The 27,715-nt window shown below is 38.0% G+C and overlaps 1 protein-coding gene across 1 annotated transcript; it reads left to right on the top strand.

The window, feature by feature from the left end:
- The first annotated feature begins 3,068 nt into the window (after positions 1 to 3,068).
- Positions 3,069 to 23,424, top strand: LOC133325974 (hsc70-interacting protein 1-like). Its single transcript, XM_061534666.1, has 4 exons — positions 3,069 to 3,265; positions 3,463 to 3,602; positions 22,478 to 23,011; positions 23,087 to 23,424. The coding sequence occupies exons 1-4, from the start codon at positions 3,099 to 3,101 to the stop codon at positions 23,422 to 23,424; spliced, it is 1,179 nt and encodes a 392-aa protein (XP_061390650.1). The 5' UTR covers positions 3,069 to 3,098.
- The last annotated feature ends 4,291 nt before the right edge of the window (positions 23,425 to 27,715 follow it).

The raw sequence follows: 27,715 nt of genomic DNA, 5'->3' as shown, positions 1-27,715 counted from the left end.
ATGAATGTAGTTGAACAGGTAAACGACATATAATAGCAGACACTATTCACCGATCTTCCCCTTGTTCTTTGTGACGACCTTCTTGTTTTATATGAACACATTACCAATGTATGGTATGAAAGGCTTTTTTCCTCCTACCTCATGTTTTCTGAAACCTATGAGGTTCAACAGGCCTACATAAAAACTCCTGGCCCTAAGCTCGTCTATTAAAATCCTTCCATTCAGCTAAATTTTTCATCAGGTTGTCAATAAAGACCGGCTTCGGGTTACTGCGCTTTGGTCTATAAAAATCTATAAAAACTATCTGAACCCTGAGCTTCCTTGCCCTTAGCTTGACTATGATGACTTATGTGGATACTGCTTCCAACTCATCGATAGAGGCTCCCTGCCTCAGCAGGTCTACAAAGCTTCTATGTCTATAAATCTCTCTACTTAACTCGCCTATAAAGACTACCTGATCGAATTTGATGCCAACCTGAACATTAATTCTTTAATGGCTTCCTGGACTCCGAAGTGTCTATAAAGCTTCAGGTCGTATATAATGACTCCCTGAGTTTAAGCTTCAGATATTTTTAAAGACTCCTAAGGCAGTAACTCTACAAAAACCTTCGTCGGTTGGCCCAAAAATACTCTCCCTCTCTTCAGCAATTAAGACTCCCTTCAGCTCGTCTATAAAGACAACCTTAAGCAGGTCTATAAATATTCCTGGATCCATCTAATATATAAAGGCTACTCTTCAATTCCTATAAAACTAATAACTAAAGGTCCAATCTTCTTCAAGAGCCCTACTGAAATCCCACCCCCGTCCCTTCATTCGATATACCCATATTTGCTAAATCTCTAATGTCTTCATAGTAACAGCATTCCGTCAGTATATACTTTCAGTCCTCAGTCATCCCACACCCACATAAATCCGTCCGGGACAGGTTTTTATTATGAAGAAACGAATTGAGAGAACCATGCCCCGTCAGTAAGAAACCGGTACTTAAGCCGAAGCCGGTCAACTACGAACGTTCGGTCACGAATAACTTCGTATGTCACTGTCCGTCCACCTATCAACAACACACTCCCGAAGGATAGTGCTTTACCGCATACTATCCCCATCCACCAGATCAGAAGGCATGAGCCAATCATCCTCATCCAACTGCAAGCCACGCTTAAGTTTATATTTGATATCCCTACATCTCATCTCAAGATCAAGCGGCGCGGCGCCAAGCAGCACTTGCAACGCCTATGTGGAAACAGTGCTACACACTGGCAAACATGTCGACATGCTGACACGAAATGAGCTTCTTCTGTCCAAAGACAGATGAGGCAGCTCTGTACCATATAAGTGCACCACATGTTGCACAGGCGACAAATACCCCACCATATATGATACGCACATAACGCCTACACAAGCAACAATCAGTCCGCAAAACACGCTTGATAGTCCCAACGACCGTTGTCAGCTTCTCCTTCAACCGATCGAAGTGCGGGAGGAAAAAACCGTCTTCTCAGTTGCCACCTCCACTCCAACTCGGTCACTCCAATCCTGAACAATCTGCATAGCTTGCACACCATGATTTTCCACTTCAAGGCGACTATCCCCTTCAATCATGATGAACACATCGTCCCCATATGCACAAACCTTGAATAAGACAGCTAGCTCCGCAACAGAGGATACATCGCCTACGATAGCTGCAGAAGAGCAGCAGCTACCTCTACAAACCAGAGTGGTCTTGGCACAACTAAGATCTGGATGGTGTAGCCGCCTCAATTCATATTGGGCGAATTGATGGATAGGTCGACAATATCTGCCCGGCGTGTGGTAATAGACCACATGACACGCTACACCTATTCAACTGCCCAGCCAAACCCACTCACCTAACCCCATCTTCTTTTTGGACTCAATCGATACAGGTCGCAGCCCTCCTGAACTTGGAGTAAGAAGCAGAACCTGATTAAGGAGAATAAGAAGAAATACACAGCAGTACAAGCTGCTACAACAACAGAGGATCCATCATTAAATTCCATATACATGGACCACAAATGGAACCCTGTAGGCAATCACCCTGCACATCCCTCCAGACCGAAGCATTGGCTCCCATGACACAAGCTTTCCTATCTCGGAAGGCCACGAATCCGATCGAAAAATCAAGTAGAAGACAACATTTCGGAAATTTATCTTTCAAATTGGATGAGATCGCACAAGACCGAGGCGCCTGGAAATCTTTTTTAAGCTCGGCTTAAACAACCGATCTGTCATAAGCCAGCTAAGTAAGTACATAATGCCGTTTATAACGACAAATTTCGCCGGTACCATAGCCGTTCATAAGCTATTTCGATTGTATTAAAATTTGAAAAATTTGACTTGTTTCCAATTAGCATGTTTTATTAAAACGCATATATGTAAACATTGTCATAAAATACCTTTCGTTTTTATCTCTGAGCCAATAAATGGGTTTCGGTCTACAGTATGTCCCAAAAAGGACTGTACAAACAATTCGTCAACTACATTTGCCGTCAGACGCTAACGCCAAACCCTTTTATTTAACCCCTTCGCCTCGCAGGTTACAACAATTCCATTAGGACGTCGTTAAACTTTAAGCCAACTTTGGATCAGTAAAAAAAAATAAAGCTGCCGATCGATTTTCGATTTTTACCGACGAATGCAATTTAATTTGTAATCAAAATTACATTCCAAACCCCAATTTTTAAATTGTCAAACCTTAAACAGCTGATCCTTTTACGACGTCATGCATATAACAACGCCGTTAGCATTTCAGTATGGCTCGGTTCTCTGACTGCAGCCGCTGTGAGTGTGTGCGTTGTAAACAACGCGGCTCCCTCCCACATCATTCGTAAACTTTCGGCTGTCCCCTTTGAGTTCATCTTTATTGGCAATTTTGTCTTCTCTCATTCGTTAGCAGACGGAACGTTTTTCGATTTTTCTTCAGTCGGTGAAAAGTCCAGAAACAAATCACGTTTGCAATTGCACTCCGGAGGAATAATTATTGAAAAAATCGAGTTTTAATTTGCAATTAAATTCCATAAATATAATTAATTACATTCTACATCTACTATATACCAAGTATATACAAGAAAATCAATAAAAAATGGCTGGCATTAATCCCGAAGATTTGGAGAAATTGAAGAAATTCATCGATTTCGTATCGGCTAATCCTTTGATATTGAATGTGCCCCAATTGGGATTTCTGAAGAGATTTATTGAGAAATTTGGTGGCAAAGTTCCAGAGGGTGACTATCAAATGCCGGCCGGAGGGTGAGTAATGACGGAAAAATGGCCAAAACCAGTATAACCTAGCAGCTAGCCGCTGTAATGCAAGCGGTGTATATGCATATGCAAGCACGAGTGTTTGTGTGTGTATGTTTACATGCCTGCTTTGGCTGTCTGGCTGGGGCTTGTCTGCCTGATTTTGCAATTCATTGATTTTGATTTTCATGTTCTGCTTCTTGTAGGAAATGTCCCTTTGGAGGTGATGCAAAAACGGAAACCAAAACACAACCACCACCATCTTCTACACAGGCTGATGATGAGGCCGCCGAACCTGTTGTAGAGGAGGAATCTGAAGAATCCGAAGTTGAATTAGATATGGAAGGTATGTACCAAGCAATCTATCGATATTCCATAATTGAAGTCATAGAAATGTTTTCAATACAAAAAAGGCCCCCCTCCTCCGTTTTTGTTACATATTTTTGAGATACTACTACTATTTGTGCGTACATCAGTGTGTCAATATGTAAACCGTATCATTATACTATATAATATTATGCTATAGCACGTACCCAATTGGGTGTGTGGCTCTGTGTGTTGAGCCCAACACAAGAGTTGTGCTTACTCTTGTTCTTCTTCTTGTTGCAAAATATGCAAAACCAAAGCAAAGTTCATGGCAAAATGTGTGTGTTCTTGTTAATAGCTTAAATGGAATATGATTATATCATAGGACTCATAGTACATATTTATTGATTTATGCTGTTATTGTTGTTGATGATACTATAGCTACATGATATTTGATATTGTGTTGTGATATGAAATCGTTTTACCTCCAGGGTTACTCTGGCAAAATCTTTTTTTTTTATAAAAATCGATTCTATTTCAAATTTTAGATGTGCATTTATAAAATTATTGGAAGACTCGGAAGTTAAAGGCATTAAACTCACATATAAAAACTGTCTGACCGTATTTGATAACAATCTGAACTTCAATTCGTCTTTAACGGCTAACTGACTTCATCATAGAATAACTGACATGAGCTTAATTTAGCCCATAATGACTTCATAAGCTTATGCTAACTTATTATGACTATCACGGCTGCAGATCTATGTAATGACTCCCTGAGCTTCAGTTTGTATTTAAATACTCTTAAAATTTATATTTGTATTTTAATGCCTCCTCAGCTTCAACTGATAAAGCCTGTATCAGTTGAAGCTGTATTTTGTTGCCATAAAATTTTTATTAAACACTGTTTTAATTGGGTTTTTATTCAAAGTGGTAGAGTAAGTGATTCTAATGTGGTATACCGGTATACTCATTTGTTTTTTGATTGTCAAATTTTTATTTTTTATCCGATTAAATTGAAATTTTACAATTAACATGCCACATGTGTTGTTCGTCTATAAAATATATGAAAGCCAATGTTTTCAATTGTACAAAAATGCATATGGGCCTTGACAAATACTCAAAAATTCCTATGGGTCTTTGGAAAAGTGCCTTTTTGTTCTTTGACCTTTTTGTTCTCTACAAAACTTTAACAAAATCCACGCCTTTGGACATTCTTGGTTTTCTGGGAAATTTTTATTAAAAAATTGTAGCCTTTGGACATTTCTAGTTCTCTAAAAAACTCTTTAAACAAATACAGGCCTTATCAGAGATGGCCTGTCAGAAACAGTGACGTAAATGACCTATATGTCCGACGTATAATACATTACGTTAAAAAATCCGAGTTTTTTTGATTAGGTTTCTGACAAAACCGCTATTTCCATTAATCAATTATGAAATTACGTATGTTTTTCAAATCGATATCAAATTTCATTTTCTTCTATATATAGAAATTCAAATAAATGACGTTTACTACATTTATTACATTTTATACAGGTATATGACGTTTTCGATGCTTACACCTTTTTGACAGTCGAAACCCTAAAAATTCGTCGCACGGAGCATCCATGGGACTATTGGTTTTTTGACCTCTATCAAAATTATTTAAAAAATCCTTTTTTTTTTTTTTTGAAAATCCACTCTTATCGTGTTCTTAGGTCTCTATAAAAATTAACGCTTATCAGGCTTTTAGTCCTCTACATTTTTTTTTTTTTTTTTTTTGTTTTGAAAAATCCAAGCTTATCGGGCTTTTAGTCCTTTAAATTTTTTTTAATCCACACTTATCGGGCTTTTAGTCCTCTATAAAAAGTCTTTATTATTTGAATTTTGCCTTGTAAGGGCAGTGATCTTTAAAAATTCTTTAAAAATCCATGTCTTGTGAGCTTTCAAAACGTCTCGAATGTGCTCTATAAAATTCTTTAAAAATCCAGGCCTATCGTTTTTTTAGTCCTCTATAAAATTCTTTTAAAAATTCACACCTATCGTCCCTTTAGTACTCTATAAAAATTCTTTTAAAAACCACACCATGGAAGCTTTCAAATCCTCTCGAATCGGCTCTATAAAAATTCTTTAAAACCACACCATGGAAGCTTTCAAATCCTCTCGAATCGGCTCCATAAAAATTCTTTAAAACCACACCATGGAAGCTTTCAAACCCTCTCGAATCGGCTCTATAAAAAATCTTTACAAATCCATATCTTGTGAGCTTTAAAACAATCTCGAATCTGCTCTAAAATTAAATTTTTTAAACATCCACGCCTTGTGGGCTTCTAAACCCTCTCAGATCTGCTCTATAAAAATTCTTTAAAAATCCACGCATTGTGGACTTCTAAACCTTCTCGGATCTGCTCTATATATTTTTTTTCAAAATCCACGTCTTGTGGGCTTCTAAACCTTCTCGGATCTGCTCTATAATTTTTTTTTTTCAAAATCCACGTCTTATGGGCTTCTAAACCCTCTTTTAAAAATCCACGCCTATGGGCCTTTTTGGTTTTCTAGGAAATTTCTTAAAAAATCTTTACAAAATACACTCTTTTGGATCTTTGGGGTACCACGGACAAAATATTTACAAAATTTTCGGAGCTCGAGAAAATGTCTTTGGTGCTCTAGGAAAAATCTGTAGATCATTCATGCTTAAGGCCTTTTTAGAACTTTAGAGCTTTTTTTGTTTAAAACAAGGCTTTTGGACCTTTGGATACTCTAGAAAATTGTTTAAAAAGTCTTCGAGAAAATGCTATAAAACCTGCGCCTTTGGGCTTATAAATACTTTAGAAAATTTGTTTAAAAATCAACACTTATGGGTCTGCTGGTACTATAGAAAAATTCCACACATATGATATTTTGGTCCTCTATAAAAATGCTCTGCTCTCTAGTATCCAATCTAAAACGTTCTTTTGTCCCTCTGTTCGTTTATATCAATGTTTAAGGTTCTATAAAAAAAATCGCTAAAAACCACGTCCTATTGGTCCTTTAATCGTGCTTATGGTATGTTTGTTGCTCCCAAAAAATGCAAACCACGATTATGGACCTTTGGTTCGCCAGAAAAATCATTCAACCAATATTTTTATAGTCAAAGAAAATATCATGACTGTTATCCATTTGACAATCTCACAAAAATCTAAACGTATTTTTAATACCGCTTTCCATTCGAAATTCCCGTTTTGGGATTCTGATCAAGTAAAAAAACTGTGTGCAAATTTAATTTTAAATTTTTATTTTAAGAAAGAACAAAAAAATACACTTCAAACTTGTTATAGCCCCACCCTACAAAAACCAAAACCATGTTCTCCGGAATTTTGATAAGTGCTTTTTGCTTGCCATTATGTTTGCAGAAATCAATGTGCAATTGTTAGAACCGAACGTTCTATATCTTGATGAAAAGCCGCCAAAAATTGTTAAGAATATTAAGGCGCCAAAGAAAATCGAGAGAAGACGCTGTCGAAAATTGGCGAGGAAAAAAGACGACAAGGCGGCCAATAAAAAGAAACGAAACACAAAAATACAGAAAAAATTGAAACACAGCAGTGTTGTCGTTAAAAATGAGGAGGATGAGTCGACGACAACAACAATTGGTGGCTATGCAACCCGTGGATCGGCAGTTTTAAATAAACAAAAATCACTATCAGTGGTGGTGGATGATCCACTTTGTACACCAACGGAAAGAGAAATTAAAATGGAAATTGAAATTGCACACAAAGAAGAAGAGGCGGAGGAGGTCGAGGAAGAAGAAGAAGCTAAATTTAAGGATTTAATTGTGAAAATGAATGACACATCACTTCCCGAGGATAAGGATAATGACAATGATGCTGACGATTATGAACCCAAGGTGGAGATAATGCCTGAGGAATTTATGGATGGTGGAGGAGAAGAGGAGCAGGAGGAGGAGGTGGTGGACCAATATGATGATGAAAGCGATAATAGCAGCGACAGCAGCAGTAGCAATGATAATGATGATCGTGATGATAACGATCCCGCCGCCTACTCCGATGATGAAGACTATGAAGATGAACCCCTGATAATGTTGACACGCAATCGTGGCAGGCCACGCAAAGATTTGGATAAAAATTTCACACCCAAAATGGAAAAATGTCGGGATAAATGCAAACAGCAATGTCATAGTAAATTCACCATCGAAGAACGTCATGCTATTTGTGATTATTATTGGTCGCTCAACGATAAGGAGCGCGTGCAATATATACGTAAACATATGCGGTCCCGTTGTGTCCGTTTGCAACGCAAGAGGATAACAAATCGTGGTGGTAATTGTTGTTATTATTTAAATCGTACCCCAGCAGAAGTGGACAATATCTCCAATTATGTACGGGTTTGTCGGAAATTCTTTGAAAACACACTGTGTTTAAGGGATCATGCCATTAAGAAGGCCTTGGAGGGCTACGAACCAGAATCGGAAATTGAGGTCATAAAGCCGTTGCTAGAACAACAAAAAGCCAATATAAAATCTGAGGAAAAATCAGAAGAAATACAACAATTCCTAGATCCTGAAACGGGCGATCTAATAACCATAGATCCAAAGGCTAAGAAAAATAAACCACCAACTTCTTCGGCCACCTCCACAGCAGCTGCCAATGAACCGAAAAAGAAAAGGGTACGACGTAAACCTGGCGATCCTTTACCCGAACATCATCCCAAGCCGATAAAATGCCAACAGCGCTGCATACAAAAATGTCACACCAAATTTACGGAAGAGGAGCGAAAACAAATCTGCGACATCTTCTGGTCTATGGACTATAAACGGCGAAAAGATTACATCTTGGCACGCATTGAAACCAAAGAAATTGAATCGGTGACAACACCGGAATTTCGTAAATCCAATCGCCCACCACGCGCCTATCACACCCGTTTCTATTTGGGTTCGGGTCTGCAGGGTGAAAATAAACGGGTGTGCAAGCACTTTATGATGTCCACCCTGTGTATCTCACGAATGTTCATTACCAATGCCATTGATTTTGCCGATAAAAATACCGGTTGTTACACTGGCTCCGATCGCCGGGGTGGCCACAACACAGCCACCACCAAACTCAAACCTGAAGATAAAAAACTAATACAAGATCACATTAGCTCCTATCCCACATGGATACCAAATAAGAAAAGTAAAACAAAATATCTTCACTATACGCTGAATATAAAGCGCATGTATTTGGATTATAAGGAAGTGTGTGCGGCAGGGCAGCGTGAAATAATGTCGATTAGTTATTACTACAAAGCATTTCATGAAGATTTTACGTTATCCTTCTTGACACATCCCGAGCCAAAGCGTCGTGGTGGTTTAACAAATACAAATCCTAATATATCACATTATACCGGTTTGGAGCCGGGTGGAATGTGGTTGGATGTGAGAGGTGATAAATTGGATGTGGCACAATACAATCCAGCGGAGAGTTTTATGAATCGGCAATTGGGGCTGAGGACACCACAACAACAGGAGAGGTCAGGCAAGACATCTGTTTCAGTTGCTGCTGCTCCTGCGGTTGCAGCTTCAGATACCTCTTTGGATTCGTTAAGTAATAGTACGAACACCGGCGCCAATGTCACAACGCACAACCTTACTGGAGTCACAGCGACGACAACACCTTCCACACAGACAGTAACCCCCGCATTTAATTTCAATCAATCCCTAAGCTATACCCATTTTTTGGATCCCGCACTAAATACCAGTTTTATATGCCAACCCCCCTCGTCTGCTGCTGCGGCGGCCGCTACTGCTATATCTTCTGTGGTCCGGCATGAATTCAATCCCAATTTATATGATAGCAATAATTTACCGCATGCCCATGCCGCCTCTACATCTTCATTATTTCGAAGACTTTAAGTTTAATTCCAAAAGAAATCGGAAATAAATTATTTTCTAATTGTATATAAGAGAAAAGTATTAGAGTTTTTATTCGAAAATACCTAAGGAGTTACTTGGTGGTGATATATAACGTAGATAATGAGGATATTTCTTATGTTCAGGGGGAGAGTTTCGGAGAAATGACCGAGTGCCTATGATTCCTGAGCTGACAAGGCGAGAATGGCGCCCCTAAATAACCATCTCAAAGGTTTGGGTCACTACCTCTCAAAGTACCCATCGTACCCATCAGCGTTTCTATGGTTTGCTGTCAGGGTCCCGATTGTTTATTCAGGCTTACCTGCCATGCCCTTGCCATGGTTTGCGATTTTTCGGCTGATGCTGGTGTGGCTGCCTTGGCACATTTAGTCTCGAACACTACAAGGTCAGACTTTAATGAACCCCCACAAATGTTGACGACCCAAGCTCAACCCCTGGACCTCTCTTTTACCTCAAGTCCTGTTACTCTCGGCTCCTTCCGCCCTAGTCAGGAGAGAAAACCCGTTCAGCTCTGGGATGACTCACCCTTGTCAGACGAGGAAGACATCATGAGGATCCGAACTCAATCTCCATGACCTCTAGTGATGTCGCGAGACTACTCAGGCAGTTGGCTGTCGAAGCGGATACTGGTACTGATGAGACTCCCGCGTTAAGATGGATGAATCACCAGTAACTGCAAGGCAAGTCGATGTCAAGGAGATCGCGCTGCCAAGAAGATGTACCGGAGAGCGGTTAACTACTGCAACCGATTCATTAGACGGGACAGCGACTCCATCACGAGAAAGAAGTTCCTTTTGATCAAGAGGAATCTCAAATTCATCCCGAAGTTCTCCAGGAACTCTTCGAATGATATTGCGAGGGACTTATTGATTGAAAGGATCCCCAGACCCAGTATGAAGACCACAACGGTAGTCGCGTCAAAGAAAGAGAAACCTTTCGGAGGTCCTAATACAGTCCTAGGAAGCTGATGCCTGAGACTTCTAAGCCCTCAGTACCCCCCAAGGGTGAACTGAGTACTGAGTCAGCGACTCCATCACGAGAAAGGAGTTCCTTTGATCGAGAGAAACCTCAAATTCATCCGGAAGTTCTCCAGGAACTATCCGAATGATATTGCAAGGGACTTCTTGATTGAAAGGATTCCCAGATCCAGTACGAAGACCACCACGGTAGTTCCTTCTAAGAAGTAGAAACCTGTCGGAGGTCCTAGTACACCTAGGAAGCTGGTGCCTGAGACTTTTCCGAACGGGATCTTATTCACGATTGCAGCCGATATCTTTGTCCTTTTCGGTATTTTATGGTGTTCAGACACCTTTTAAATTATATTTTTTTACTAAAAATAATCAATTTTTATAAAATATTTCTGTAAGTCCATCTTTTGATCTGCCCAGAATAATTCAAACATAAAACATTTTTTAATAAATTCCCAAACTCTGAATATTTTCGACATCTTAGCCTAACTTTCTTTTTTTGGCAACCAATTCTCCAAGTATCGGCGAAGTTTCTGATAAGTGCCTATTTTTTTGCTTTGCCCATATGTTTGCAGAAACTTCCAATGAACAATTGTTGTTAGAACCAAATGTTCTATATCTCGATGAAAAGCCACCGAAAATTGTAAAAACACGAACTAAAACCAAGAAGAAAAAAATTAAAGTGGCAAAAATAAAAACTAAGAAAAAGGTGACAAAAAAATCGAAACCCTCAAAATCAACAACCATCACTGAGGGTGGCCACACCGCCTCAGCAATTGATGAGGATCCCCTCCAGGCCATGAATCCGGAAATCAAAATGGAAATTGAGGAGGAGGATCAAATACAAAATCATCAACAAAAAAAGGAGGAGGCAGATCAGGATTTTGAATTTGCCAAACCCAATGAAAATCAGCCTCTAAATGCCGGACAATTTTGTACATCCGAATTGAAACTTGAACAGAATGATGATGACGAAGAAGCTGAAGAAGGGGTACAGGAGGAGTATGATGATGATGATGCCTACGGTGATTATCAAAATGATTCCGCTGAGGAGGAATATATGGAATCTTCTACAGAAGATGACGAAGAAGAAGACGACGAACCCTTAATTATGATTGCCAAAAGTAAAGATCGACCAGTGGGTAAACGAAAAATGCCACGCCTGGTTGAGTGCCGTGAGGCCTGCAAACAAAAATGTACACAAAAATTCACCGAACAACAACGGCAAAGGATCTGCAATCACTATTGGTCTCTATCCGAAGCGGAGAGGCGCGATTACATACGCCAACATACCCGTGGCAAGGTGCGGCGTTATGCCATGCTAAAAAATAAATCTGCACGGAAACAAAATCATCCGCACTTTGCCTACTATTTGGATGGAGGAAATGGCCACGAAATGATGGATTCCAAAGATAAGCCATTGTTGACAAGGGTTTGTCGTAAATATTTCGAATCCACATTGCGTACCACAAATTATCGCATTAACAAGGCCCTGGAAGGCTATCAACCCGAACCGGAAATTGATGTTAGCAAGCTAAAGAGGCAACAAAGTGAAGAAAAACCTGCACAAGAGGAGGATGAGGAGGAAACAGTGCAACAATTGTTAGATCCCGAAACGGGTGACTTAATCACAATTGATCCCAAGGCCAAGGAGAAAACTAAACCGCCCAACAGCAGCAGTAGTAGTGGTGGTGCTGCTTCTGCACACAAAACCAAATCGAAACCCCGCAAACGTGGTGATCCACCACCTGAACATCATCCCAAACCCATTAAATGTAAACAGGGTTGTATTTACAAATGTCACACGAAATTCACCGAAGAGGAACGCAAACAGATCTGTGATGTCTTCTGGTCGTTGGACTATAATCGCCGAAAAGACTTCATTCTGACACGAATCCAAACGAAAGACATCGAAATGCAAACGCTACCCGAATTTCGTAAATCCAACCGGCCCCCTCGAGCCTATCACACCCGTTACTATTTACGAGCAAGCTCCCAAGGTGAGAATGTACGCGTGTGTAAACATTTCATGATGAACACCCTTTCGATATCGCGTATGTTCATCACCAATGCCATCGATTTTGCCGATAAAACCACAGGGCATTATACTGGGTTTGATCGTCGTGGTCTCAATACAGCTGCCAATAAAATCGACGAAGCTCGAATGCAATTTATACGGGATCATATTGGATCCTTCCCCTATTGGATGCCGCACAAGAAAAGTAAAACCCGCTATCTGCATCATTCGCTCACCATTAAACGAATGTATCTGCAGTACAAGGAGATGTGCGAAGGTCGGAATATGAAATGTGTCTCCACGAATATTTACTATAAAGCATTTCACGAACATTTTCGTCTATCATTCCTTAGTAATCCTGGGCCGACAAAGGGTGGTGGATTTTTAAAATCCAATCCGAATGTTTCACATTATACGGGTGAAGAACCGGGCGGAATATGGTATGATTGCAATGGGGAAAGATTAGATTTAAGCCAACACAGGCCCGGTGATAGTTTTATGTATTTGAAATATAAACAAGAAAATCCGGATCCTCCTCCTGCCACGGAGACCAATCCTGATGATCAACAACAACAGAACGCAATTAATCAGCCAACATCGTCATCATCACTTACCACATCGGCTTTGACGTGGAACCCCTCATTTAGTTATGCCCAGCTCATTGATCCGGGGAGTTTGCAGCCCAATCTAATGGTACAAGCTCCCTTGGTAGCAGCGGTACCGGTCACAACTTCCACAACAACAGCAGCAACATCAGTACCAGCCGACTTCAGTCTTGGTTTATATGAAAATAATTTAGCACAGGTCCATTCCGCCGCCTCCTCTACCACTTCCTCTTCAATATTTCTGCGAAGACTTTAGATTTAGGATTTAAGTAAAAAAATAAACTATAAATTGTAAAAAAATAATTTACGGATTTTTTTAAATTGTTTTTTAGAAAATATTTTTCGAACTCCTAACTAAGTAGTGGATTTTTTTAAATTTCAAGGCCTATCCAAGGCGTTGATTTTTTAAAGACTAGTTTTTCAAGGCCTATTTAATGCGTGGATTTTTTAAATACTAGTTTTTCAAGGCCTATCCAAGGCGTGGCTTTTTTAAATACTAGTTTTTCAAGGCCTATCCAAGGCGTGGCTTTTTTAAAGACTAATTTTTCAAGGCCTATCCAAGGCGTGGATTTTTTTAAAGACTAGTTTTTCAAGGCCTATCCAAGGCGTGGATTTTTTAAAGAATATTTTTTTCAAGGCCTATCCAAGGCGTGGATTTTTTTAAAGAACACTTGAGGCGTAGATTTTTTTTCAAGTTTTTCAAGGCCTATCAAAGCGTGGATTTTTTAAAGAACCCCTGAAAATATTTTTTCGAGGCCTAAACAAGGCATGGATTTTTTAAAGAACACTTGAGAATATTTTTTCGAGGCCTAAACAAGGCGTGGATTTTTTAAAGAACCCCTGAGAATATTTTTTTTACTATTTTTTATGGACCAATCAATCTCGAATTTTGTAAATCCATTCTTATTTTAAGCTTAACGAAGTTCCACCCGGATGTTTAATTTAAAAAAAAAAATCAATTATCTCTACATCTCTCTCTGAAACCCACCCGCCCCAACACTAGAAGTATCTCCGAAATTTTGATCTGTGCCTTTTTTGTTTTGCCCATATTATGTTTGCAGAGACGACCGGCCCCCGCATGAAATTATTAGAACCAAATGTTCTGTATTTGGATGAAAAACCGCCAAAAATTGTCAAACCCATGCGGCTGACACGAAAAAAAGAAACGAGTTGGAAGAAGAAAAAATCCAAAATTGTAACAAAAAATTCCAACAAACGGGAAAATCGAATTTCAAAAGTCAGCATTGAATTGGAAACTACTGCTGCTAACGGACCTGGACCTAGAGAGAACCTCAAAAATGAATCGTTAAGCACTGAGAATGTTGCAGTTGATGAAAATGAAATAAAAATGGAAATTGAAACTGAAGACTATGCTGAGGATTTTTTACAATTGGAACTAAGAGAAGTGGTGTATGAGAAGCAGCAGCCATCATCGGAGGCAGATGAATTGGTTGCGGATAATGAAACAAAACATGAAACACACTGTGGTGATTGGGTAGAAGATCAAAAGAAAATGGAGGAGTATTTTGAAAATGATAATGATTACGATCAGGACCATATTGCTTCCGATGAAGATTTCCCGGAGGAGGAGGAGAGAGAAGATGAGGCACTAGATGATGTTGAGGACGATGAACCCTTGATAATGCTTACACGAAAAAAGGGTCGCCCTCGCAAGCATCCCCTCAAAGATGATGATCTGGACCCCAAAATACCCCGCATGGAACAATGTCGTGAAATTTGCAAACAACAATGTATACAAAAATTTAGCCAGGTCCAAAGGCAAGTCATGTGTGAATATTATTGGTCTCTCAGTTCCGAAGAAAAGAAACAGTTTATACGCCAAAGAACCAAAAGCAAACGTTTCACTCGACTCAAACGTAAAAATGGCAAAAATCGTGGTATTAATTTTTATTATTATTTGAATGAAATTGGCGGCGATGACGGAGAAGGGCGGCGTGGAGGAGATCCTACGAGTGATACCCTTATAAGAGTGTGTCGCAAATATTTCGAATCCACTTTGTGTATTACAACGTTTATGATTAAAAGAGCCTTGGATGGCTATGAACCGGAAATGAAAGTGGATACAAAACCAGCTATAGTCAGTATGAGTTCCGAAGAAAAGAAACAGCCCGTTAATGAAAAACCACAAAAAGATACCCTACAACAATATTTAGATCCTGAAACAGGCGATTTAATAACCATCGATCCCAAGGAAGAGAAAAAGAAACGAGTACAACGTAAACCTGGCGATACCATCACGTCCGAACATTTTCCCAAACCCATTAAATGTGCCGAACGTTGCATCCATAAATGTCATACGAAATTCACCGAAGAGGAGCGCAAACAAATTTGTGACACTTTCTGGTCGATGGACTACAAACGACGCAAGGATTTCATATTGGCTCGCATTGAGACCAAAGATGTTGAGACTCAGATAACACCTGAATCCCGAAAATCCAATCGACCACCCAGAGCCTATCACACACGATTCTTTTTACGCTCCGCTGGGCTACAGGGTGAAAATAAACGGGTGTGTAAACATTTTATGATGGCCACCCTGTCCATTAATCCAAAGTTCATAACAAATGCCATAGATTTTGCGGATAAAACCACCGGTTCCTATGCTGGAACGGATCGTCGTAGTCACAGGCAAGCAACAAAGGGAATTGGCGCAGAACACAAGCAAACTATTTTGGATCACATCCGCTCCTATCCCACATGGATGCCCAACAAAAAATCCAAAACTCGATACCTTCATCATTCGTTGAATATAAAACGAATGTACAACGAGTACAAGGATATGTGTCGGGACCTGAATAAGAAATTTGTATCGAGCCATTGTTATTATAAAGCATTTCATGAAGATTTTCATTTGGCATTCCTCTCAAATCCGGAAGCAAAGCAGCGGGGTGGTGGTGGTTTTTTGAAATCAAATCCAAATGTTTCCCACCATACGGGCAATGAACTGGGTGGTATGTGGTTGGATCCAAGTGGGGAAAAATTAAATTTTTCACATCATCCGGCGGAAAGTTTTATAAAATATTCCAGACCTGCAACAAATATTACCTCCTCCTCATCCTCTGTGGAAGTGATAACAACGTCGTCAACGTCTGTAGCCTCTAATCCGAATATATCCAGATCATATATTACAAGTAGCTCCCATCACGTTCCTAGAATTGTTACCATGCCCTCTTCCGATGATTCTTCAAATGTGCTGCAACAGAAACCTTCTTCTGCAGACACATTTCCACCTTCCTCTCATCATCCTGCCTCGTATAGTTTTAATACCTTAACAATGTTGGATTAAGAGATATATTTAGGTGTAGCCGCGTAAATGTTAAGTCTGTTCGACTTTTAAATTCTTACATGATCTGAGTTCAAACCGGTGTAAGCCAGGTTCTTCTGCAGACACATTTCCACCTTCCTCTCATCATCCTGCCTCGTATAGTTTTAATACCTTAACAACATCGCTTAATTATGCCCATTTAATTGATACTTCGGGAATTGTTGGCCAGGCATCTCAAGTTCCTCCTCCTGCGGTATTGGGGCGTCATCATGAATACCCCACAAATTTATATGAAGTGCAGAATTTATCCCATTCAGCCACAGGGCATCACCAGGCACAACATCAGCAGCTGGGGCGACCTCAGCAGCAGCTGCAATACATAGGAAACTTTAGAATGCGATTTTTTTAAATAAAAAATATTTCAGAAAAATTCTGGAACTCAAATTAATTTCTTATCGGTTCTCAATATTTCCGATCAATGTTTGTTTCTCTTTGAAATCGACTTAATAATATAGGGATCTTGAAGATCTACATTGCGCAGATTTTAATTCAAAAAATAAGGAGGATTTTTTAGAAGACCCTGCAAGACGGATTTAAAAAAAAAATATTTCATTAAGACCCTAAATTTTGTGTTCTTAAAAAATATTTGTTGAATGCGTTGATTTTTTTTAAAATATATATCTTTTGAGGACAGTACTGTGAGGTTCGATGTGGGATTTTTTTCAAATTACCTCCTGGAATCCAAAATGTTTTTAGAAGTCCTTCTGAAATTAGGGATTTTTAAAAAATTATTTTTATAATCCGCACATTTGGATTTTGCGTTGAAGATTCCGATTTTTAGTTTCACAAAGTTCCATCCGATTTTTCTTCGAAACTGTGATTATTTAGAAATTTAATTAAAACAGATTTAATTTTATCTTTGTCTGTGAAACCAACCCCCAACACACCGAAAGTATCTCCGAAATTTTGATCTGTGCCTTTTTTGCTTTGCTCATATTATGTTTGCAGAGACGACCGCCGACCGCATGAAATTATTAGAACCAAATGTTCTGTATTTGGATGAAAAACCGCCAAAAATTGTCAAACCAAAGCGGCTGACACAAAAGAAAGAAACGAATCGGAAAAAGAAGAAATCCAAAATTGTAACAAAAAAATCCAACAAACAGGAAAAACGGATTTCAAAAATCAACCTCAAATTGGAAACAATGGCTGCCGCCGGACCCAGACCTAGAGAGAATCTAGGAGATGATCCCTTGGCGGCAGCGATACCTGAACAGGAAATCAAAATGGAAACTGAAGGCGATGACGAAGACCGCACTGAAGACATAATCAAATTGGAACAACGAGAAATGGTGAATGAGAAGCAGCACCAGCCATCATCCGAGGCAGATGAATTGGTTGCGGAAAATGAAACGAAATATGAAGCACACTGTGGTGATTCGGATGAAGATCAAAAGGAAATGGAGGAATATTTTGAAAATGATAATGATTACGATCAGGACTATATTGATTCCGATGAAGATTTCCAGGAGGAGGGTGAAGAAGAAGATGAGGCACTAGATGATGATGACGATGAACCCTTGATAATGCTTACCCGTAAAAAGGGTCGACCTCGCAAGTATCCCCTCAAAGAAGAAAATTTCGGCTCCAAAATACCCCGCATGGAACAGTGTCGGGATATTTGCAAACAAAAATGTACCCAAAAATTTAGTCAGACACAAAGGCAGGCCATGTGTGAATATTTTTGGTCACTTAGTTCCGAAGAAAAGAAACAGTTTATACGACAGAGGACCAAGGCCAAACGTTTCACCCGCCTTAAACGTAAAAATGCCAAAAATCGTGGCAATAATTGTTGTTATTATTTAAATGAAATAGGCGGCGGTGGTGACGGAGAAGGACGGCGAGAAGGAGATGCCACCTCCTTTGTTAGGGTGTGTCGTAAATATTTCGAATCCACTTTGTGTATTACAAATTATACGATTAAAAAAGCCTTGGATGGCTATGAACCGGAATTGGAAGTCGATATGAAACCAGTTGTCGCCAATATTTCTCCGGAAGAAAAGAAACAGCCCGTCAAAGAAAAACAACAACAAGATACCCTGCAACAATATTTAGATCCTGAAACAGGCGATTTAATAACCATCGATCCCAAGGAAGAGAAAAAGAAACTCCAACAAAAGAAACGGGTACGACGTAAACCTGGCGATCCGCTACCCGAACATTTTCCCAAACCCATTAAATGTGCCGAACGTTGCATCCATAAATGTCATACGAAATTTACCGAAGAGGAGCGAAAACAAATTTGTGATACCTTCTGGTCAATGGACTATAAGCGGCGCAAGGATTTCGTATTGGCCCGCATTGAGACCAAAGATGTAGAGACTCAAACAACACCGGAATTCCGAAAATCCAATCGACCACCCAGAGCCTATCACACCCGATTCTTTTTACGCTCCGCCGGGCTACAGGGTGAAAATAAACGGGTGTGTAAACATTTTATGATGGCCACTCTGTCCATAAACCGACAATTCATTACGAATGCCATCGATTTTGCGGATAAAACTACAGGCTTTTATGCAGGGTCGGATCGTCGTGGCCACAATGGAAAATCGAATAAAATTGGTGCAGAACGCAAACAACCTATTTTGGATCACATTAATTCATATCCCACATGGGTGCCCAACAAGAAATCCAAAACTCGATACCTTCATCATTCGCTGAATATTAAACGAATGTACACGGAGTACAAGGATATGTGTCTGGCACTGGATAAGAAATTTGTATCGAATCACTATTACTACAAATCATTTCATGATGATTTTCGTTTGGCATTCCTTTCAAATCCGGAACCGAAACGGGGTGGTGGTTTTATGAAATCAAATCCAAATGTTTCCCACTATACGGGGAATGAACCGGGTGGTATATGGTTGGATCCTAGTGGGGAAAAATTAGATTTGTCACAACATCATCCGGCAGAAAGTTTTATAAAATATCCCAGACCGGCAACAAATATCACCACCTCCTCATCCTCTGTGGAAGTGATAACAACGTCGTCATCGTCTGTAGCCTTTAATCCGATTATATCCATAGCATATAATACCACCACCACATCCCACAACGTTCCTAGAATTGTAACCATGCCCCCATCGGATGATTCTTCAAATGTACTGCAACAGCAACCTTCTTCTGCAGACACACTGCCTCCTCCTACCTCTCATCATCCAGCCACGTTTAGTTTTAATCCCGCAACAGGATCTCTAAATTATGCCCATCTAATTGATACTTCGGGCATATTCTGTCAAGCATCTCAAGTTCCTGCCGCCGGTGTGGTGGGGCGTCATGAATTCCCCACAAATGTATATGAAGTGCAGAATTTATCCTACTCGGCAACGGGGGGATCACCACCAGCCACAACATCAGCAGCAGCGGCGGCGGCAGCAGCAGCTGCAATATTTAGAAAACTTTAAATTACGATTTAGTTTTTAAATAAAATATAAAATATTTTGAAAACATTTTGAGCTGAATTTTTTATGTGTTCCCAAGACCCACCTATTCGAAATAATATTTCGAACCTTTTGAAGGCTATATAAGGCGTAGTTATCGGAAAAGAAATACTTTTGAAGCCTAACCAAGGCGTGGATTTTTTAAGGAATATTTTTTCGAGGCCTAACCAAGGCGTGGATTTTTTAAGGAATATTTTTCGAGGCCTAACCAAGGCGTGGATTTTTTAAGGAATATTTTTTCGAGGCCTAACCAAGGCGTGGATTTTTTAAGGAATATTTTTTCGAGGCCTAACCAAGGCGTGGATTTTTTAAGGAATATTTTTTCGAGGCCTAACCAAGGCGTTGATTTTTAAAGGAATATTTTTTCGAGGCCTAACCAAGGCGTGGATTTTTTAAGGAATATTTTTTCGAGGCCTAACCAAGGCGTGGATTTTTTAAGGAATATTTTTTCGAAGCCTAACCAAGGCGTGGTTTTTTTAAGGAATATTTTTTCGAGGCCTAACCAAGGCGTGGTTTTTTTAAGGAATATTTTTTCGAGGCCTAACCAAGGCGTGGTTTTTTTAAGGAATATTTTTTCGAGGCCTAACCAAGGCGTGGTTTTTTTAAGGAATATTTTTTCGAGGCCTAACCAAGGCGTGGTTTTTTTAAGGAATATTTTTTCGAGGCCTAACCAAGGCGTGGTTTTTTTAAGGAATATTTTTTCGAGGCCTAACCAAGGCGTGGTTTTTTAAGGAATATTTTTTCGAGGCCTAACCAAGGCGTGGTTTTTTTAAGGAATATTTTTTTGAGGCCTAACCAAGGCGTGGTTTTTTTAAGGAATATTTTTTCGAGGCCTAACCAAGGCGTGGTTTTTTTAAGGAATATTTTTTCGAGGCCTAACCAAGGCGTGGTTTTTTTAAGGAATATTTTTTCGACTATCACCCAAGACTTTTTTGAAATACTTTTTCCGAACTCCCAACCATGTGTAGAGTTTTAAGAAATATTTTTTTATAATTTTTTTAAATAAATTTTTGGATCGTGGATCGTTTAAAAAAATAGGTTCTCTTTATTAACCACTCCGATTTCTCTTTCGCCGCCACATATTCGCCAAAGTTTTCACAACATAATTCATTTTGACAACAACGATTACGGCAGTGATCGCCACAATACCCTGAATAACCAATAAACTTGTTGCCATACGATCATCTTCATCATCGAATATTTCATGACTGAAAACACCACGAATCAGCGGTCCATAGTTGGTCATATAACGAGATCGGGTAATCAACAATAGAACCACCAATGTCACATAAACCAAAATGCACTGAAAGAAGAGAGAGAACATCAGAACTTCCCGAATCATCGAATTCAAATAATTTATGAGAAATGCGGAAGAAATCTCACATGAATCCTTGCCATCATTCGTGTCAGAGATAACTTCGAATGCCAAAACCATGTTCCCAATGAATAATACAGGGAGGCAAAGCACAGGGCCACACTGACACATTGATGTTCGAATAGCCGGATGTCATACATTGGTGTGTCGAAGAGATCGGTAAGGAAATAATTCCAAAGCGATAGAATCTGCAGATGGGGGAAAGATGATGAAAAAATATATGTATATTCAAATAATTTTCCTGCTTACGGCCACGAGAAGTTCGGCAAATGCTATTAATTCCTTGCGACTGGGACAGAAGCTCATTATCGGCAATTTTTTTCAATATTTTTTTTTTTAAATAAAAAAATAAAATTTTGTTAAAGACTCGATTTTCAAGGCCTATCCAAGGCGTGGATTTTTTAAAGACTAGTTTTCGAGGCCTAGCAAAGGCGTGGATTTTTTTAAGACTAATTTTTCGAGGCCTAGCCAAGGCGTGGATTTTTTAAAGACTAGTTTTTCGAGGCCTAGCCAAGGCGTGGATTTTTTAAAGACTAGTTTTTTGAGGCCTAGCCAAGGCGTGGATTTTTAAAGACTCGATTTTCAAGGCCTATCCAAGGCGTGGATTTTTTAAAGACTCGATTTTCAAGGCCTATCCAAGGCGTGGATTTTTTAAAGACTCGATTTTCAAGGCCTATCCAAGGCTTGGATTTTTTAAAGACTCGATTTTCAAGGCGTAACCAAGGCGTTGATTTTTAAAAGACTCGATTTTCAAGGCATAACCAAGGCGTTGATTTTTAAAAGACTCGATTTTCAAGGCATAACCAAGGCGTTGATTTTTAAAAGACTCGATTTTCTAGGCATAACTAAGGCGTTGATTTTTAAAAGACTCGATTTTCAAGGCCTTTCCAAGGCGTGGATTTTTTAAAGACTCGATTTTCAAGGCCTGCCCAAGGCGTGGATTTTTTAAAGACTCGATTTTCAAGGCCTGCCCAAGGCGTGGATTTTTTAAAGACTCGATTTTCAAGGCCTGCCCAAGGCGTGGATTTTTTAAAGACTCGATTTTCAAGGCATAACCAAAAAAAGTTTTTAAAAATATTTTTTTAAAATTTTAATTAAAAAAATCGGAATTTTTTTAAATTTTTTAATAAAAAATCGGAATTTATTTAAAAGTTTTTAAAAATATTTTTTTCAAATTTTTAATAAAAAAATTCTGATATTTTTTCTAGTTTTTAAAAACATTTTTTAAAATTTTCTGATATTTATTTTAAATTCTGTTCCTCGTGTTTTTCCAGGTGTCATTGAACCCGACAATGATGTCGACCAACCCATGGGTGATTCCTCGAAAACCCCCAGCGAAGAAGATATCGATAAGTCAAGTGAATTGCGTTCCCAAGCCGCCGCTGCCTATGGCGAACAAAAATACCAAGAAGCCATTGATTTGTACACCCAAGCCATTGAAATCAATCCCGGCAATGCTCTGTTCCATGCCAAACGTGGTCAGGCCTTCCTGAAATTGAAGAAACCCAATGCCTGTATACGTGATTGTAATAAGGCCTTGGAAATCAATTGTGATTCCGCAGCTGCCTACAAATATCGTGGTCGTGCTAACCGCCTACTCGGCAATTGGGAAGATGCTGCCAAAGACTTGAGACAGGCCTGTAAGTTGGATTACGACGAAGAGGCCGATGAATGGTTGCGTGAGGTTACACCAAATGCCAAGAAAATCGAACAGCATCGTTTGAAACAGCAACGCAAGAAGGCTGAACGTGAACGTAAGGCAGCAGAGGCCAGGCGACAGAAGGCCAGACAGGAGCAACAGAAACAAAGTGCTGCAGGTGGTGGTTTCCCTGGTGCTGGTGGATTCCCGGGTGGTTTTCCAGGTGGCTTCCCCGGTGCCGGAGGTGCTGGTGGCGGTTTCCCCGGTATGGGGGGCATGAATATGGGTGACCTTCTGGCCGGCATGAATGATCCCGAAATTATGGCTGCCTTCCAGGATATTATCCAGAATCCAGCTAATATTGACAAATACAAATCTAATCCTAAAATTGCTAAACTCATTGAGACCTTTAAGAGTAGCTTCCCTGGTGGAGTACCTGGTTTCCCAGGTGCTGGAGGTTTCCCTGGTGCCGGAGGGGCAGGTGCTGCTGATGAGGATTCTGTGCCACAACCACCACCAGCAACTGAAGAGCCCAAGGCTGCTCCCAAGAAACCTGATTTTGTTGATGATGGTTTGGATTAAAAAGACGAAAAAATTTAAAAAAAAACCTTTTGAAAAAAAGTAAAAAAATTAATATTTCATTTGTAATGAAAAAAAAATATTCTAAATTCCAATTTTGTAAAAGTTTCCTTACTAATTTTAAACAACTTTTTTAAAAATTTTGTTTGCATTTTTTTTTAAATTATGTTAAATTTTACTCGAAGCCTTAGATTATAAAATTATATAGGTCTCTATATTTAGACAGAGATTTTGGAATTTGTTTTTTAATATTTTTTAATTTATTTTTGCCTCTCTCTTTCTCTCTTTTGAAACATTGTAAGTCTGTTTACAAGTAGATTTTAAATTAAAATTTCAAATATATATTAATAATGAGTTTCATATACACACACACACACACCTAACTAACTACCTACATACATACATATAAATGCCTATAAAAAGTCATCGAAGTCAAATCCTTATTAGCTTTTTTTCTTAGAAGAAAAAGGCGCAATGCATTTCACAAGACTTATTCATTATATAAACAAAGCAAAGAAAACAACAACAAAAACAAATCCTTATCTATGAAAGGAATTGAAAATGTTTTAAATATATAGCCTTTAGCAATGTAAAATTCTCAAGTTTTTTTTTGGTTGAAATAAAAATAAAATAAAAAAAATGTTTTTTGTTTTAATTAAAAAAATATATATATTGTCCTTGTCCTTTAAAAAATATCAAAATATTTTTTCGAGGCCTAACCAAGGCGTGGATTTTTTAAGAATATTTTTACGAGGCCTAACCAAGGCTTGAAAAAAATATTTTTAAAAATCTATGTCTTGACTGTTTGATGAAACGAAAAAAAAATCTGATGGAAAAAAATTCACTTTCTCTGCTTCGAACATTCCATCATGCCTGTCCTCCATTTGTGAAAACGAAACAATGTCCAATGAATTATAATGGCAACAAAGTTGAATAAACTTTTATGTCAGAAGACGGGGGAATTGTGTTGCCATTGATGGCGAGACAATTGGGCGACACAAAAATAAAGTGCATTATCTCACTCACCCATACACACAAACACCCAACTAGGAAATATAGGTGGAGGTTTCTTTGTTGACTTGAAGGATATGTATCCCTTTACAATAAATGATACCATGACACAATCAGCTACCCTTCATCTATTTCCTTCTCAAGGAAACCCAAACTACGGAATTGTTTAGATTACTTCATTACTCAAAATGCAATGACTAACGATTTTGTGGTTCGGAAATTCTATTAAAAGCTTCAAAGTGTGGTTTAGCGCTCTATTAGAAAATAACATTTAAAACGATAAACAAATTATTTTCAATTTTAGAACTTTATATTTTTAACTCATTATTTGACACACATTAATATGTGAATAACAGTTTTTGAATACAGCATACCATTGACCACAAATATGTTTCAAAAAAATTCAACACTCGAAATCACTACATTTTCTCGAACAAAAATACCGTCTGTGGGGCCAAAACTAGTCGTGGATTTTTTTAAAGAATATTTTTTCAAGGACCAAAATATGGCGTGGATTTTTTAAAGAACATTTTTTTCATAAAAAATATTTTTTGAAAATGTTTTTCAAGCAAAATAAGGCGTGGATTTTTTTAAAGAACATTTTTTTCAACGACTTCATATTAAATGTACAAGAAATTTTGTAATGTGACCCTATGTTGGAACAGCCAACTTCAATTGAAAAAAATTTAAAGAATATTTTTTCAAGAAGCAAAACAAGACGCGTTTTCAATGACCAAAAATAGGCGTGGATTTTTTAAAGAACATTTTTTTCAAGGACCAAAATTAGGCGTGAATTTTTTAAAGAACATTTTTTTTCAAGGACCAAAATTAGGCGTGGATTTTTAAAGAACATTTTTTTCAAGGACCAAAATTAGGCGTGGATTTTTTAAAGAACATTTTTTTCAAGGACCAAAATTAGGCGTGGATTTTTTAAAGAACATTTTTTTCAAGGACCAAAATTAGGCGTGGATTTTTAAAGAACATTTTTTTCAAAGACCATCCATAAGAGGCGTGGATTTTTTTAAGAACATTTTTTTCAAAGACCATCCATAAGAGGCGTGGATTTTTTTAAGAACATTTTTTTCAAAGACCAAAATATGGCGTGGATTTTTTAAAGAACATTTTTTTCAAGGACCAAAATTAGGCGTGGATTTTTTAAAGAACATTTTTTTCAAGGACCAAAATAAGGCGTGGATTTTTTAAAGAACATTTTTTTCAAAGACCAAAATATGGCGTGGATTTTTTAAAGAACATTTTTTTCAAGGACCAAAATATGGCGAGGAGTTTTTAAAGAACATTTTTTTCAAAGATATTTTTCAAGGACAAAGAAAGGAAAGAAAGGAATATTTTTAATGAACTATCGAATGTGTGTAATTTTTTCGAAGGCATGGTATTTTTAAGGAAGATTTTTTTAAAGGTTATCGAAGGCGTGGAATTTTAACAAAATGTATTTACCACTTCCTCCACCCCAAAATACCGACATTCAAGAGTTACGTTATGTAGAAGCTATCCTAAGAAATTGACCGATATTGACTTTTTTTGGTAGGAAAGCTTGCTACCCAATGAAATGCCAAAATACAGTCAATTTGATAAAAAAAAACAAACCCAAAATGCCGAATATCGGATGGAGATATGAAGATTTACTACCTAAAGAGAACCCAAATATTAAAATACACCTAATTCTGTTGAAAATCGAAATTAAAATATTAAGAGTTGCGATTCTATGTGTGGATATACCAAAACCTGAACCGATATATCACATTTTCAATATCAAACTTAGAGTAATACCAATGTACTATGTGCAAAATTTCATTGCTCTACCTAAAATATGTGGAGCCTTATCGTGACTTCAGGTATTTTTTGCGTATGATTAACATAATCAACGTGCTATTTGATATCACTGATACGCCATCGAATCATCACTTTAGTCCTTCTGCGGATAGATGAGACCTACACATGTCAAAAATATTCGTAAAATTACCAATTGAAAAATAATCTCTAAATTATGTACCCCTGCAAAGGCATTCAAAACCGCTTATGCCCAAAGAATAGTTTTCGAAATATTTTTTTTCTCTACAATAGATTTGGATATTATGTACCACAGAAAATCCCTTTGAATTAGCTTCTGTCTATAGAAAATATATTTTGAAAAATTTTCTGATTTTGGGCGTCTAGAAAAGACGTCCCTTCTGGCTAAAATATACCATTCTAATGATTTATAGAAGGTCTTTTAGAATGTATTTTATTTTTAGAATAACTATGTACATAAGGGATGAACAATTTTTTGATTATATTCTGTCAATTAAGTGGCTTGATAATGATTTCCGCCAATAAAAAAATATTTAAAGGGTCTTCTGTTCATAGACGAATTTTCGAAACCCCTTCTTTCCATGTAAGGTCCTTTTTGAAGTTTAAGTGTCTATTAATCTCATTTAGATAGGCCTTAAACGCTCCATTTGAGTGGCTTCTGTCATTTATTGAATTCCTCTTGAAAGATCTTCAGCTTCTCGAATAATATTATGGCAGAATACATGACCTTTGTAAGGTATTTTGTAAATAAAATATCTTTTACAATGTCCTCTGTCTATAGAATATATTTTTTATATTTAATATTTAATTCCTCCTAAATAAATTACCTACCTCGTTATTAATAACCTAACTCTCGTTCCCAGAGCGTACAGTGACTCATTAACTAACCGCTTTATTTAACTCTATTGTGTTGGTGTTGTTATTTTTATTGTTTTTGGTTCTTACCCTGCAAGCATTTGGAAGTGAGTTTCTCACTCCCTCGCCCAATAAGTCACTTCCGCGTCACTTCTTTTCGGATAAGAGGCGATAGTTTGTATAATTACAATAACAAAACTGTTCTTGTCTACTTTATATCGCCTTTGAGTTACTTCTGAGTGACGCCTGGGAAGACAAAAGAAGATTGATCAAATGCTACAAAAACAATTTGCTCTCTTTCAAAATTGTCTCTCATCTGCTTGTAAAAACAGTTAGAGGAGAAAACACATAAATCAACTCAGTTAATGTTAATTTTTCAAAGTGATCTGTGTGTATCAATAGTGAGATATTTAAATAATTAAAAAAACGTAAACAAAAACAAAAAACAGAAATCTTTATTTATATTGTGATTGTTAAAAGTTTGTATTTTATAATGTTTTGAATGTGAGTGTTTGAAAAAATAAATAAAATAATTTTAAAATTGTTAATTTATTTAATCAATAAGTTGTTTCAGTGAATAAATAATGTAATATTGAAAATATTATGCCTACTAGAAGTG

Source organism: Musca vetustissima, unplaced genomic scaffold (genome assembly GCF_032173495.1).
Source record: "Musca vetustissima isolate MV318-11 ecotype Yass unplaced genomic scaffold, APGP_CSIRO_Mvet_v1 utg2124, whole genome shotgun sequence".
NCBI lineage: Eukaryota > Metazoa > Arthropoda > Insecta > Diptera > Muscidae > Musca > Musca vetustissima.
This window is presented reverse-complemented; position numbering and strand designations above follow the sequence as displayed.

Excerpts from the sequence above, each read along its gene's own strand:
- LOC133325974 (XM_061534666.1), top strand. The coding sequence starts at position 3,099 with ATGGCTGGCATTAATCCCGAAGATTTGGAGAAATTGAAGAAATTCATC. Across the intron at positions 3,266-3,462 it reads TATCAAATGCCGGCCGGAGG|GAAATGTCCCTTTGGAGGTG; the intron begins GTGAGTAATGAC and ends TGCTTCTTGTAG. Across the intron at positions 23,012-23,086 it reads ACAGGAGCAACAGAAACAAA|GTGCTGGTGGCGGTTTCCCC; the intron begins GTGCTGCAGGTG and ends CCGGTGCCGGAG.